The sequence below is a fragment of the Oncorhynchus mykiss genome, chromosome 27, assembly GCF_057628025.1.
Source record: "Oncorhynchus mykiss isolate SJ-2025 chromosome 27, ASM5762802v1, whole genome shotgun sequence".
Classification (NCBI taxonomy): Eukaryota; Metazoa; Chordata; class Actinopteri; order Salmoniformes; family Salmonidae; genus Oncorhynchus; species Oncorhynchus mykiss.
Window position 1 is genome coordinate 27,758,142 of NC_143048.1, and position 13,716 is coordinate 27,771,857.

Consider the following 13,716-nt stretch of genomic DNA (forward strand, 5'->3'; position numbering starts at 1 on the left):
TGCATATATGAATTGTTCTTACAAACAGAGAGAGACACAAAATTGCAAGCACAATGTTCCATGCTCTGCTGTGATACTGGAGAAAATGTCCCTTCTGATTGGTGTGTGACGAGCACCGCCATATATAGCAACACATTGCATGGCATTACTGTTATGGTGTGATTACAGTGCTAGTCAGCACGGCATCCAGTTGCTATGTGGTTATTACTGTGTGTATGTGTGTGTGTGTATGTATGTGTGTGTGTGTGTGTGTGTGTGTGTGTGTGTGTGTGTGTGTGTGTGTGTGTGTGTGTGTGTGTGTGTGTGTGTGTGTGTGTGTGTGTGTGTGTGTGTGGGGCAAAAACAGCAGTTGACATTTCCATTCACTGTATGGGATGTGCAAATCAGATCAAACTGCTTGCAATTAGTAAATACTATACTGAATCGTTTATTATCCTAAACCTGTTCAATTGACTTCAGTAAAGAGACACATAAACAGTTCCCTCATACTAAATTGAAAAGAACATATAAGAGAAATAACCCACACTTAAGTTTTATCATTTTTAAATATTAAATATATAAAATGCAGCTAAGGTAAGAGATGATCTGTCCAAAGAAAATGTGTTATCATTCAAATTGTATATTTTCTAGTTTTATTAAAAACTCACAATTGTTTTCAACATGTTGTATTTATACAGTGAATGGTCTAATATGCACTGGAGGTCACATAAGCTTAGGTTTATTAGAACAATAACAGACATACCATGAGGGTTTGATATTTAAAGAAAGTAGCAGCCGCTAGCTGCATATTCGACAATTAATTTAATCGTTTGGATTTCCTTTGAAGACACAAAAATAAAAACCTGTCTAAGTATGTTATATTAACAACTTTATGAATGTTTTTCAGCAGACTACAAAATGAAGAAGTAAATGACTCCTCAGCATTTTGTAACTCAACACGTTCTGCAGATGATGGTGCAAAGCACTTTTACAGTATTTGTGCTATTTTTTATTTGGTAACTGTCTACTTGTGTGTTTTTTTTATGTTTTTTTGTTTTTGTAAACAACATCTTGTACAAACTAGCACAGTGAACCACAACCCCAGCAAACGTGTTTGTCTTCATACAATATAAATAAAATCAATACAAAAGTTTGGTTAGTTGCTTGGAACATTTTATCTGGATCAAGAGATTCTAAAACATGGTTTGACACTTTTAACTCCTGAATTAAATATATTACGTAAACAGTTGACTGTTCTAGTCCCTTTCAGACCCCCATTAAACGATTTTTAGAAGGTAGACTTCATTTAGCAACATTTCAAGTTCTGTTCAATTTAAATATAACTTTGCCTTTTGTTTTCCCTTTGAAGGCCAACTTCTTCAGATTTGGTGGTTGGATTTTTTAACCAAAAAAAGGAAACTGTCCAGATGGAGCGAAAAAAAATGTATTTCCCCTGGCCTTCAGAAATATATTTAGTGTCAAAAAGGTTGTTTAAGTGTCAATATGGCAGAGCCTTGAGAGGCAAAGAGGTCTGAGGAGCTTTTGAATAAATACAAGGGACACGTCTAGTGCCATAAATAGAGTCTGACGCCTTTCAGCCTTCTTCTAATGCCAGCGGCGCAGGTTAGTGTTCAGACCAACCACCCTTCCTTCTTTTTCTGTAAAGCTGTTGAGTCTTTGACAGTAGCTAATGATGTTTTTGTGGATGTGGGACATATTACTTGTTTTCAGAATAGTTGTTTTCCCAGTGGCGTGTGTTTGGAGGGGCGTTGCTGTGCTAGGCCACTGACAGGAGTCAGGAAGGGTCACAGCCATGGAGAGCAGGGGCCTGGGGCAGCCAAGGGCCCACAGGGTCAACAGTCACACTCAGTATTTTATGTGTGACAATCTTTTTATTCGGGTTTAGAGAAAGAAGCAATCGAAACATCAACACAATACCAAGGTAAATGTTTACAACCACATTGTCCACGTTTTGTTTTTCGCCATATTTTTTTTCCCTGCAAAAAATATCATATGGGGAAATTAAAAAATTAAATATGATTGACAAAAAATGATTTGACTGGTGTCCCTACCCCTGCCCATACCCATGCCCACTCTCCTGTCATCCCCTATTGAATCTCTTGATGGTACAGTCCGTTCTTTAGAGCTACCAGACGGTGCCCTCATTCATTTCCGAGGGTGCATGGGACAGGTGGTTGCCGTATCCGCTGCCATTGAGGGATAGTGAGGTAAAGGGTGGGCTGGGGCCGTACACCTCAGAGGAGATGCTGTGCATGGGCCCCGGGATGCCTGGCTCCGGGCTGGGTGAGTCCCCAGGGTGGTGGGACATGATGTCAGAATAGCGCTGCACCTCACTGGAGGGGTGGTGCCCGGGCAGGGGATGGTCCATACCACCTAGAGGGGTGCCTGTGGGGCCTGAGGAGGGCACGAAGGGGAGGTCTATGGGGGTCTGTGCCTGCGACGATGGAGGCCCCTGAGGAAAGAAGTCGTAGTTCCCTCCTGGTCCGTAGTACTCGCTCTGATAATCTGCAGATCGACAAAAAAATCTGGGTTAGCCTGGGAACAAATTATCTCAGAAATATTCAGGAATTCATTGAATATACATAGCCTGAAGTTGCATCAGGAGAACCCCTCGCCGAGGCACATTAGTCAAAGCATGTTACACTTAAATCAAAACTGCAATTGGGTGGGGAGAACAACGCAGCAGCATAATTAATTAAAATGGGGACCATTTAATCAGAGATTTTACCTTTTGAGATCCATTTCTTTATTTCTGCAGAATACTATTAGACCCACTGTACACCACAAAGGACCAGAGTCCACCATACACTATTGATATCCACAAAACATGATAGGAAAATTGAAATAAGGATGCACACTACAATCAAGAGAATTCTACATTATTACATTCAGAGGACATTGAAATGTTGCTAGTTCAATCCCCAAGGTGAAAAATCTGTGAACTGCCCAAAAACAGTATCCTTTGAAAAGAAGATAAACATATTCGATTGACTTTGTATATTAATCATTTTTCTAAATTCTTCACAATTTAATGTGAGTTTATTTCTCAAATGCAAATACCCTCTCCAAGCATCAACATTCTAAATATTCCTCAAAGAAACGCAAAATGCATGTCACAATCAAATGTTCAAGTACTTCCTAGGGAAAGAGTAGGCCTACAAATGCACCGTTCTTGCATGTGAATGTCATCTTGTCAGGGAAAAAGTCAAGAACATTCGGTCAGTGAGATAACGCTATGGCTTGGAGCCCTCTCGAACTAACTCATTGACCTAAATTAAATGGATGTATTACTTATTAACAGACCCGTTCCAGACAGGGATCCCAGAGAAGGCCGCGGGGATTTGGTAATGAGCATCTTCCCCTCTTAATACAGTTTGAATGTTGACGTAATATACCTGACATACAGAGAACAATATTAATAGTGTACTAGTGATTATTCATTCATATTTAATGACTCATTCAGGCATCTTGTATTAATTGTTATTGCGCGCTGTTTGGCTTACATGGACACCATATGGAGATTGATTCTCCATACTACTGTAACTGTTCTTTTCATTGGCACTATTTGATTTATTTTTATTTTCTAGTTTGGACACATGGGTCAGATGATTGGAGTTTATAATTTGAGACAATACTTAAAGAGACACCTTATTTAAACATTGTAATTGAACAAACTCAATTTAGAATCACTTCAGACCTTTTTGTGGTGTTTTGGCACATGCATAATCGTGCGTAATGGTTAATTATCTCCCATTGTAAATCACTTTTTTTTAACACGTGAAGATTTGGCACAGCATCCTAACTAATCCATCTCTAGATAATGTCCATCCATACCGAAACATTTAAAAGCACTCCTCTCCGTGCAGGTCATATTCCAGTGATGTCTGTTGTGCTCAACTGATAAGCCATGATAGTCATCAAAGGCGTCCTGGGGCAGCGCGACAAATGGAAACAGCACTTGATGGACACGTACAATTATTCGACATTTCAGAAAAACATGTGAAACCAATAAACTCGCTGGGACACGCAAGCCGTGTCATCACTCGTCTTACCTCCGTAGTAAGAGAAAGGACCGTTTGGAATTAATTCCCCGGGTTCCAGCCGGTCCACTAGCGTTCTCATTCTCCTCGGGCTCCGGAAGAACGCGTGCCGTCTCGCGCCCAGGGCGCTCAATTGCTTCATGCGTCGCTCTTTAGACCGCCGGTTCTGAAACCATACCTACGGAGCACACAAGTCAGCATAGAGCAACGTTAATGAAAATGAAATGGATTGGAAGAATTTAAGTGCACATATTACTTCTGGAGAGTTGGAGACAAAGAGAGGCTCACACCAAAGATGGCCGTTTGACCACAAATCTGAATATATTAATTAGGATAAAGCATTGAATACACACATGATGTAAATGTGCAGAATCGAAATTGTAAAATAAAAAGTATAATAAAAACAAACACTACTTCACTACAGATCGAAACACTTTTTCTGTTGAAGTATCATTACAGATTGGTAGCCTTTATCAAAAGTAGCCTAACTTTGATATCAGATCTATTCCAACAATATAAGCATTATGTATGGTGCCATTTTGTTTAGAATTATTACTCCTTTACCGTTTTAATATCATTGCTTTGTTTATAGATCCGTGATCAACATCAAAGCAACACCTAGGGCTAGGCCACTCATAACCTGGGTGCCCTTTTTGTGCCCGTGCTCGCGCTGCACCTCATGGTCAGGTTCGGTGCGTGGTTACGTGATGGAGTGATGTCTTATGCAAGGACAAGATTACTACTAATTATCGTCACTCCAGACTCACAGATCTAACCTCGGTGTAATGATCTTTTAACCCTCCATTTAACCCGAGTGAAGGGGGCAGCAGCGGGAACCTTAAAAATCTCTAATTAATTTCTTAATGGAGGGTTGTTACCGATTTATTAACCGGCTCCGCGAGGTTATTATTTCGTAATCTATATATACACCCTTGAATTCCTTGTGCGAATTATGCTCTTCCCTGACGCTCTTATATATCCAACCTCGGCATTGTATTAATCTCCATAAACCTTATTTTTTTTAAAACTTGATATGCCGTTCAATCTTTTGTTAATAGTTTTCTGCGTCCCCGCAGCACTAGCACCATCATGGGAGACTCAGCTGCGTTGATGCGCTTATTTGTGTGCACATACGATTTATTTTTCTAACTTAGGTGACACGATACAGAGAGCAACTAAACTATTTAAAATCAGGGGTTCATCTTCAGTAGCCTCATTTTTAGTAGCTTAATTTTAAACTCTTGAAAATAGGCCACAAATAATGCCACCAGACAAAAAAGCCATCCAGGCCTACTGTTTTTAATTATGTTGAGCAATTTGTCCAAATTAAACATGTCAAATAAATACCACTGGTAATAATAACAACAATAATAATAATAACGACAGCAACAACAACAACAACAACAACACTAATATTGATAATAAACTATTCATAATTATTGAGTTTGTTGTTGTTATTATTATATGTCAACATAAGGCATGCTTATTTCAAATGATTTACCCTATTTCAAATGATTTAGCCTAGACTAGACTGGGGGATAAGGAGGCATTTTTAATTCTCCTGAAACAGATTTATGCGTTTACACTTGACTGAAAATGTTCGCAGCATGGCTAAATGTGGTCGCAAAACGTGATTGCACAGCGTTGCCAAGACTCCCATTGCTCTCACCAGTCTCAGTCCAGTTGGCGTGTTTACCCAGCCTGCACGCCAAGAATCAAAAATACCCATATAAATTACGCTTTCCAAATAAACCTCAATGGCAGCCAATTTTTCGCTCGTTCAATTCAATGTGACCATGCAATTTCTAGGCAACCCCATCTTTAAGCGGGAAGGCAGATGAGAAAGGAGCGGAGTGATTGTGATGAAGCCTCACTGTTTGTGGCGAACTGTTGACACCGTGCCCAACATGGAGAAACAATTGCCAACCACGTGCCCCCGCCATTTTTTTGTTGATCAGGCGCTCAGAGAGATACTTTCCATAAAATATAAGCTGCTATGTCACACGTTTTAATAAGTGCGTAACCCTGAAAGCGCACAAGGTGAGGGTCTCCCAACTGCCCTCCTCTCACAGCCGCCCGTTCCCTCTGCAATATACCGTCCTCATCCACTCTCATTCCAATAAGACATGAGCTGTATCAGGAATTATATTTACGTCATTATAGTGCATTTGTCGTTGCCATTACCTGAATTACTCTCATGTTCAGCCCCGTCTCCTGCGCGAGCTGCTCCCTGATGTGTCTTGTGGGTTTGGGGGTGGCAGCGAAGGCCGCTTTCAGGGTCTCCAGTTGCTTTGCCTTGATGGTGGTTCGCGGTCCACGTCGTTTACCGCCAAGGTTTTCGCCATCGTTCTCATTACTACCCGTTTCTTTGTCCGACAAATTGGCTATTTCAGTGTCCTTTACATCGTCCTGTAACTGGTCTTGAGAATCTGGTGATAAACTTGGATCGCTACATGCTGTTACTGTAAAAACGAAAAAGGACACGAAAAGCTTAGACACACAGTCCATGTGTAACCCTATAAGTTCAATGAAATGAGGAATGTGAATGATTAATATTGCCCTGTTTGTGTTTTTTTTGTTGCCTTTTTAGACATTTATGTTGGCTTATTGCACTATAGGCCTAATAATAACATATGCAGATTACACTTATTTTTATGAACACTATTTGTCCATCAGTTACTCTTCAGCGACCAATTAATTAAATGTCATAAAATGGGCCTACAATAAAATCAATAGGCTTAAGGGTCTACAATAGACATACAACCAAAGGCCGGTAATTAACATCTATGCAAATAGAATTTGATATTTCGGCTCAGAAATAGACCTCAAATCCAAATAAATCTCTAGCAATCTTGTGAAAATATAGGCTATGCAATTGCGCAAATCCATTTTTCAGTTTTTACTATAAAATAAAATAATTTAGGCGTCGGGCCTACAATATATGCAAGACTACGGCCATTTTCTTCAACAAAACATTGAATTGATGCACGATCATTCAACATCAAACGATGGGTGGAACACGTCACATCCATCACAATTTAGTATCCATTCGCCCAAAATTATAAAGCCAATTTGGCCGTATAGGCAGGCCTACCTGAGAGAAGGTTTGTGTCTTTCCCATTGCTATGGGTTAGATAATCTTCTTTGCAGACAAATTTGTTTTCGTCTATGATGTAGAGCTCCTCTCCCGTGGACAGCTGTTTGTTACACATCATGCAGGTGAAGCAGTTGAGATGAAACACTTTGCTCCTTGCCCTCCGGACCAAGTCGTTTGGCGAGATGCCCTGAGAACAGCCCGCGCACTTTGTCCCGAACCTCCTGCGAGGGTACACAGGAATAATGCATGATTATTAAAATGTGTTTAGGCACAAAACCAAACAATATATGTTAATATACAACGATTGCATATTGAGAGTGTGAATAAATACATATTTTTTTAAATAGAGGTCAGAGCTTGGTCAACACTGTTAAGAAAATGTGTTATCTAAAGCCTAAAAAGGTTATTCTGTTGTCCCTATAGGATAACCCTTTGAATAACACTTTTTGGTTCCATGTAGAACCGTTTCGGTTGCAGGCTATGTTCAAAATATACAGGTTAAGACAAGATGATTCTAATACCCCATAACTCTTTGCAATTCACCGGACAAGCGTTGCTATTTAGAAACGGCGCTAGTAGTTATCAATGGAGCTGGTCACATTAATTTGTTTATTTCAGGACACTTCCGTATGGAATTACTTCGTTGTCTTAACCTTCCCTTCTTCAATCTAGGTTACAGGTTGAACCGTTTTGGGTTCAATGTAGAATCCTTTCCACAAACGGTTCTACATGGAACCCAAAAGAGTTCTACCTGGAGCCAAAAAGGGTTTTACCTGGAACCAGAAAGGGTTCTCCTGTGGGACAGCCGAAGAATCATTTTGGAACCCTTTTTTCTAAGTGTATGAATAGGCCTGCTGGCTCCCAATTACAATGTTTCACGATGAGAATGATTCCATAATAGCCATATGTGGTCCTGTTCTTTATTATTATGGTTGACTGTAATAGGCCGTGTCCTTATTTTATATTTCTGCATTCATTGTCAACGGAAAACTTGTCTTACTTTTCCCAATCCAAAATGATCAGTTCCATTATAAATATATTTTTGTGTAAATAAGATAATTGCCTAGAATTGCATTTTAAGCCTATTACGACCTATATGGATAAAAAAAAATATTGTGTTGTCCATTCCGCAATTTAGCTGATCATTATGACCAAAGAATACATCATGTAATTGCACAAAACAACAGGCCTAAATGTTGAACACGATTAGGCAATAATGTTCTGTAGGGTTTTGGGAAAATAAAGACTTATACACCATAATATAGATTGCACTATACAAGTTATTACCTTAATGTGTAATGATCCTATGTTTGTTGATTGTAACATAAACTAATGTGTATTGAGATGGTGTACACTGACTGCAAGTCTGTGATTGCATTGTCTGCTTTTTTGATCTTTTAAAAAGGTTTATTATTTAAATCCACGTATCACGTCCTTCTCACTGGAACCGTGCAAACACAGGAGCCTGGGCAGATAGTTTTGCCACTGGGCCGATAGTTTTGCCACTGGGCAGATAGTTTTGCCACTGGGCCGAGACACACTTCCTCCACATTATTCTGATGAAGTATTGATTCTAGCCGCTCCTCTTCACCTCTATGCCGTTATAAACAACGTGTGATTTCTTTCATACCCCATACAGAGGACGAGTACACACGCGTTTAATGTTGCTGTCCCCTTTTTAGCATAAGAATACAAATGAACATGCCTTTAATTACTGGCTGTCCTAATCAAAGCTTCCGAAGCACCACCTCCAAATCCACCTTCACACCTAGCACTTATTAGAAATTCTGGAGGAATTATTTATCTATTTGAACGATATTATACTTTTTTAAAACGGATATTTAGAGTGGTTCATGTAATTATAAATGCTATATGTAATACGTTTAATGAAAGTATTTAATCTTGAGTATGCCTATCATTTTGTATAAGCAAATGATAATGGTAAATGTTTTGATAGAAAAAGGCAGAAAAGTATTGTCTTAACAGTTGTCTAAAGTACAATTTGAAGGAATGAGGTGTAATTATCGTATGTCATTCATTTTAAAATTAGCTATAGGCTCTACTTTTGAGTTTATTAGTTCAGTAGTTAGAAATGCACATCTGTGTTGTTTTTGTTACACTAAACAAATAACTGTGTTTATAAATTATATGGAAAATCTTTTGTATTTGAAATATATCCTTATGAGTCTTTTCGGGGAAAATTGTGCATTTGACTGGGAACATTAGGATAGTATTGTTTACTAAACAGAAACATGGCAAATGTTTATCCAAGACTGTACATCTGAAATAAGAATTCCTGTAGTAAAGGACGAATGAAAGGGAGCAAGCTCCCACCGGTCAAGCTTACCTAAAGAAGTCGTTTTTGCAGTATAGTTTCCCCTCTCGAGAAAAGCATTTCTCTGTTAAATTGCATTTACACTCGCAGCACTGTACGCACTTGACGTGCCACGCTCTGTCCAGAACATTGAGGAGAAACCTGTCCAGTATAGGCCTCTCGCACCCGGCACAGTGGACCATCGTCTTTGGAATTGCACCCACTCTGCAACCGTGGTCTGTTCAGTCTCCTGAGGTTGTGGTCGTCTCACTCACACTCTGACTTGAGCAGAAAACAAATCAACAACACACACGGATCATTGGATGTTTTGTATGTAATATTTGGTTCCTTATTCGCTCGGAGGTCCTGGATCAATGTGTTCACATAAACAGTCGATGGGTAGCCTGGTCGCTATCCTACCTCTTCTTCGCTCCTCTGAAGTGGTCAGCATGGAGGTTTATAGGATCCAAGTACAGGATGGAGACCGTTAGCCAGGATGTAATTCGGGATGGCGACCGTTAGCCAGGATGCGTCCTCCCGGGCGAGGTAGTGCCAAAGCCTTTGACGCCTCGAAAATCAGTCCTTTGGATCCTCTTCCTTACACCCAACACACATCGGCTTAAATGAAGCCAACCAAATGGCAAAAATGATCAAGCCACCTCTGAAGATTGGTTATACTGCGAGCACCATAGCCTATCAGCAAGCATCCGTGGTCGTCAAAGTGAAGCATTGGCCGAAAAAGCTATGTGTGCCAGTCACTGCTGAAGACGCACATCTAACAAAATGGGTTTGGGGCAATACTGTCACAAAACAAGACGCGAGTGCCTATAAATAATTCAATGTTCTTTGACATGACCGCTTATCCACTGTTGAGCACCCGATAAGAATCGAAACAATTAACCACCAAAATATTTCAAGGAAAAGTGGGTTTCCTCCTGCTCTGTTGGCTAGCTGTCCCCTCGAGCTCTCTTTTGGTAAATTATGCTAGTGATGGTAGGATGCGTGTGACACCTCCGTGTACAGTCTCTAGTACTCTGCATGTTCCTGAAAGCACACGAGCCAGCCTTATTCACAGGCTAGTGACGTCAGGCAGTGGAGAAGCCAATCAGCAGCGTGCCATGCAAGTAACCATTAGCAATCCCTTCAAAGCCAAGCCGGTGCATTCTGTACTATTTATGGGGAACTAAAGAAACCAATTGTCAAATATTCCCAGAAATGGTTATATGTTAGTGAATGTATGCGGAGGGAAAGACGACGACCGTTGAGGTAAAAACAGCACAATCATCCGCTTATCAATTGTCTGCGGCGAGGGAATGGACATGAAGAATCATTTGATAAGGTAGATATGGGCATCTTAACGTTCTCTCCGGATCCTGCATGGATCCTCCCCGTGGGCGAGAGAGAGCTAGTCTTCGTTTTAAAAACAGTAGCATGTCTATCTTATAGATATATAACAAAATGGGATGGAATGCATGCTTTTGTTGCTTTTTTCTTTCTTTTTAGTGGAAAAATCTAATTTTGACTAAATTTTAGAATATGTTGTATATGCCATACAATAGGTTATTCAATTATCAATGACGAGATAATTCATAGGTCTGATTTCTGACTTAAATTGACAGAATGTTTTTTATTAGAATGGACAGCCTCTCCAATGTGCCAAGACGAATGTGGTGGTTCAGGATTAAAACGTTTTAGATAATAGTTTAGAGACACATTCGCAATTATGTTTCAATTACCTATGGGAAATTAAATTGTCATGGGCTAGAAATCAGTATTTACCCAAAACAGGAATTATGTTTCACAATTCGAAATAATCCGAGGTATAGCCTATGTCCTGGTGGCTGTTCTAACTTTTTTCATCATATGCTTTTACTTGAAATGTTTTTCTTGACAGCTGCTCATAGCCTTCTTCTTACCTTTTATGCATGTTATCATTTATTTGCCATGATCATAATTGAATCACTATTTCAATCCACGTTGCCCACCAATACATCTCAGCAGTGCTGCACTCTCTTTGATCTTTTGTGGAGCATGGGTGATGTGAAAGACGAAGAGGCTCAACAGTTTAGAGGTTGCTAGATCATTGTGACAGTTGCTGATTGCTTCAACACCTTAGGATGTTTAATTAAGGCCTTTCAATCCACTTACCAGAAGATGAGCAGAAAACTTTACCTAGAAGCTTGCAGACTCCAAAGTAGTTGGGGCTATGCATTATGTAGACATATTGAAAACATTATGCTTTATGTAGACCTAGTAAAGATAAATATGCATGTGTTTTACAGGACCAAAACATTTTTTTTTAGGAATGTCTAAATGTTCTTACTATTGATGAGTTTTTAGTTAGGTTCATGGTGACTTCATATATCCAGCCATCACATTTCTTAGTTTTGCAATTGTTTTTAAATCATCCTTCATAGACCTGTCTTTAAAGCTCGATGGAAGATGAATCCTCTTTGAATCTTTTGAATTCTTGCTTTCACAAATTAACATCTGTAAAATGATAGCTTAATAAATATAGTATTAATAGTAAAGAAGTTGTAATAGTTTTATTTGTGAAGTGTTGACACTAAATGCTTTGTGACTGATTGGATACTTTCAGACATTGGGAGGGAAAGTGATGCCATTCGCAATTGTCATGGGGTGACACCACAACAGGGAGCCATCATCCTAAAGGCCTCCTCTCTCACTCTCTCCTAACCTATGAGATTACATTTCTTCATGACACCTAATCTTACATCATCACTATCTCACTTCTCTCACTCTCACACGCACTCACACGCGGTCACACGCTCGTCGCACACACACACATAAACACACACACATAAACACACACACATAAACACACACACACACACACACACACACACACACACACACACACACACACACACACACACACACACACACACACACACACACACTTTTGGGCAGCGGCAGATTTTTTGTGCAAACATTACAGTCTGAAATCTGGAATCAATAGCACGCTTCCTCGTGCAAATGGGCTACTTCTCTTGTAAAATGGAGGTGCGGGCAGGACAGGGCCGCGACCGGCCCCATACTATAAAAACACGGTGACAGCTGCCTCAGAGCGTCTGGGGAGTGCCTATTTTGACTGCGGCACCCTTTCAATGACATGTGTTGTCCCCGGGGAAGAATAACAGATAAGAGACAAACACACAACATCCTCGAGCCCTGGCATCTCTCTCTCTCACACACACACAACATCCCCGCAACCTGGTATCTCCCTTTCTCTCTCTCTCTCTCTACGTGTGACTATGAGAGATTTTAATTCAAATGCTAAGCATCTGGTTACATTTCCATCAATAACTCACTGAGAGAGCGCTATGCTCAATCATGAGGCATCAAAGCCAAAGGAACTTAATAATACTAAGAAATGCTATAGATGGAAGGAAAGTAGTGTGGAAGTATACCAAAAAAATAACAAGGCAACAACTAATTCCATCCCTTCTAGACAATTTCCTGGACAAAATGTTTCACTCTAATAGTGAACGTGTAAACTTAGTAGAAAACCTAAACAGTATATTTGACCTCTCAGCTTCCCTACCAAATCTAAAGATTTTAAACAGACAACCTAAGAAAATTAACAACAATGACAAATGGTTTGATGAAGAATGCAAAAACCCAAGAAAGAAATTGAGAAACCTATCCAACCAATAACATAAGAGACCATGGAAACCTGAGCACACGCCTTCACTATGGTGAATCACTAAAACATTACAGAAATACGCTATGGGAAAAAAGGAACAACACATCAGAAATCAGCTTAATGTAATTGAAGAATCCATAGAATCTAACCACTTCTGGGAAAATTGGAAAACTCAACAACAACAAAGACAACAACACAACGAGCTATCTATCCAAATGGAGATGTATGGATAAACCACTTCTGCAATCTTTTTGTCTCTATAACAAAGAACAAACAGCAAAAAACATATACATGGTCAAATACAAATCTTAGAATAAACTATTAAAGACTACCAGAACACACTGGATTCTCCAATTACATTGACTAAACTTTAGGACAAAATACAAACCCTCCAACCCAAAAAGGCCTGGGGTGTTGATAGTATCCTAAATGAAATGATAAAATAAACAGATCACAAATTCCCATTGGCCAAACTTAAACTCTTTACCACCATCCTCACCTCTGGGATGTTCCCCAATATATGTAACAAAGGACTGATCACCCCAATTTGGGGCGGCAGGTAGCCTAGTGGTTAGAGCATTGAGCCAGTAACCGAAAG

At 39.8% G+C, this 13,716-nt stretch overlaps 1 protein-coding gene across 2 annotated transcripts; it reads right to left on the bottom strand.

The window, feature by feature from the left end:
* Positions 1–609: 609 nt before the first annotated feature.
* On the bottom strand, positions 610–10,496 carry LOC110507877 (LIM/homeobox protein Lhx1). Of its 2 annotated transcripts, XM_021588263.3 has the most exons (6): positions 9,872–10,496; positions 9,485–9,733; positions 7,135–7,358; positions 6,225–6,502; positions 4,053–4,218; positions 610–2,505 (listed from the first exon to the last, which is right to left on the bottom strand). In XM_021588263.3, the coding sequence occupies exons 2-6, from the start codon at positions 9,652–9,654 to the stop codon at positions 2,126–2,128; spliced, it is 1,218 nt and encodes a 405-aa protein (XP_021443938.1). In that variant the 5' UTR covers positions 9,655–9,733; positions 9,872–10,496; the 3' UTR covers positions 610–2,125. The 2 variants fall into 2 exon arrangements, with proteins under 2 accessions (XP_021443938.1, XP_021443937.1); XM_021588262.3 differs by having other exon boundaries at positions 9,485–10,496.
* Positions 10,497–13,716: the final 3,220 nt, after the last annotated feature.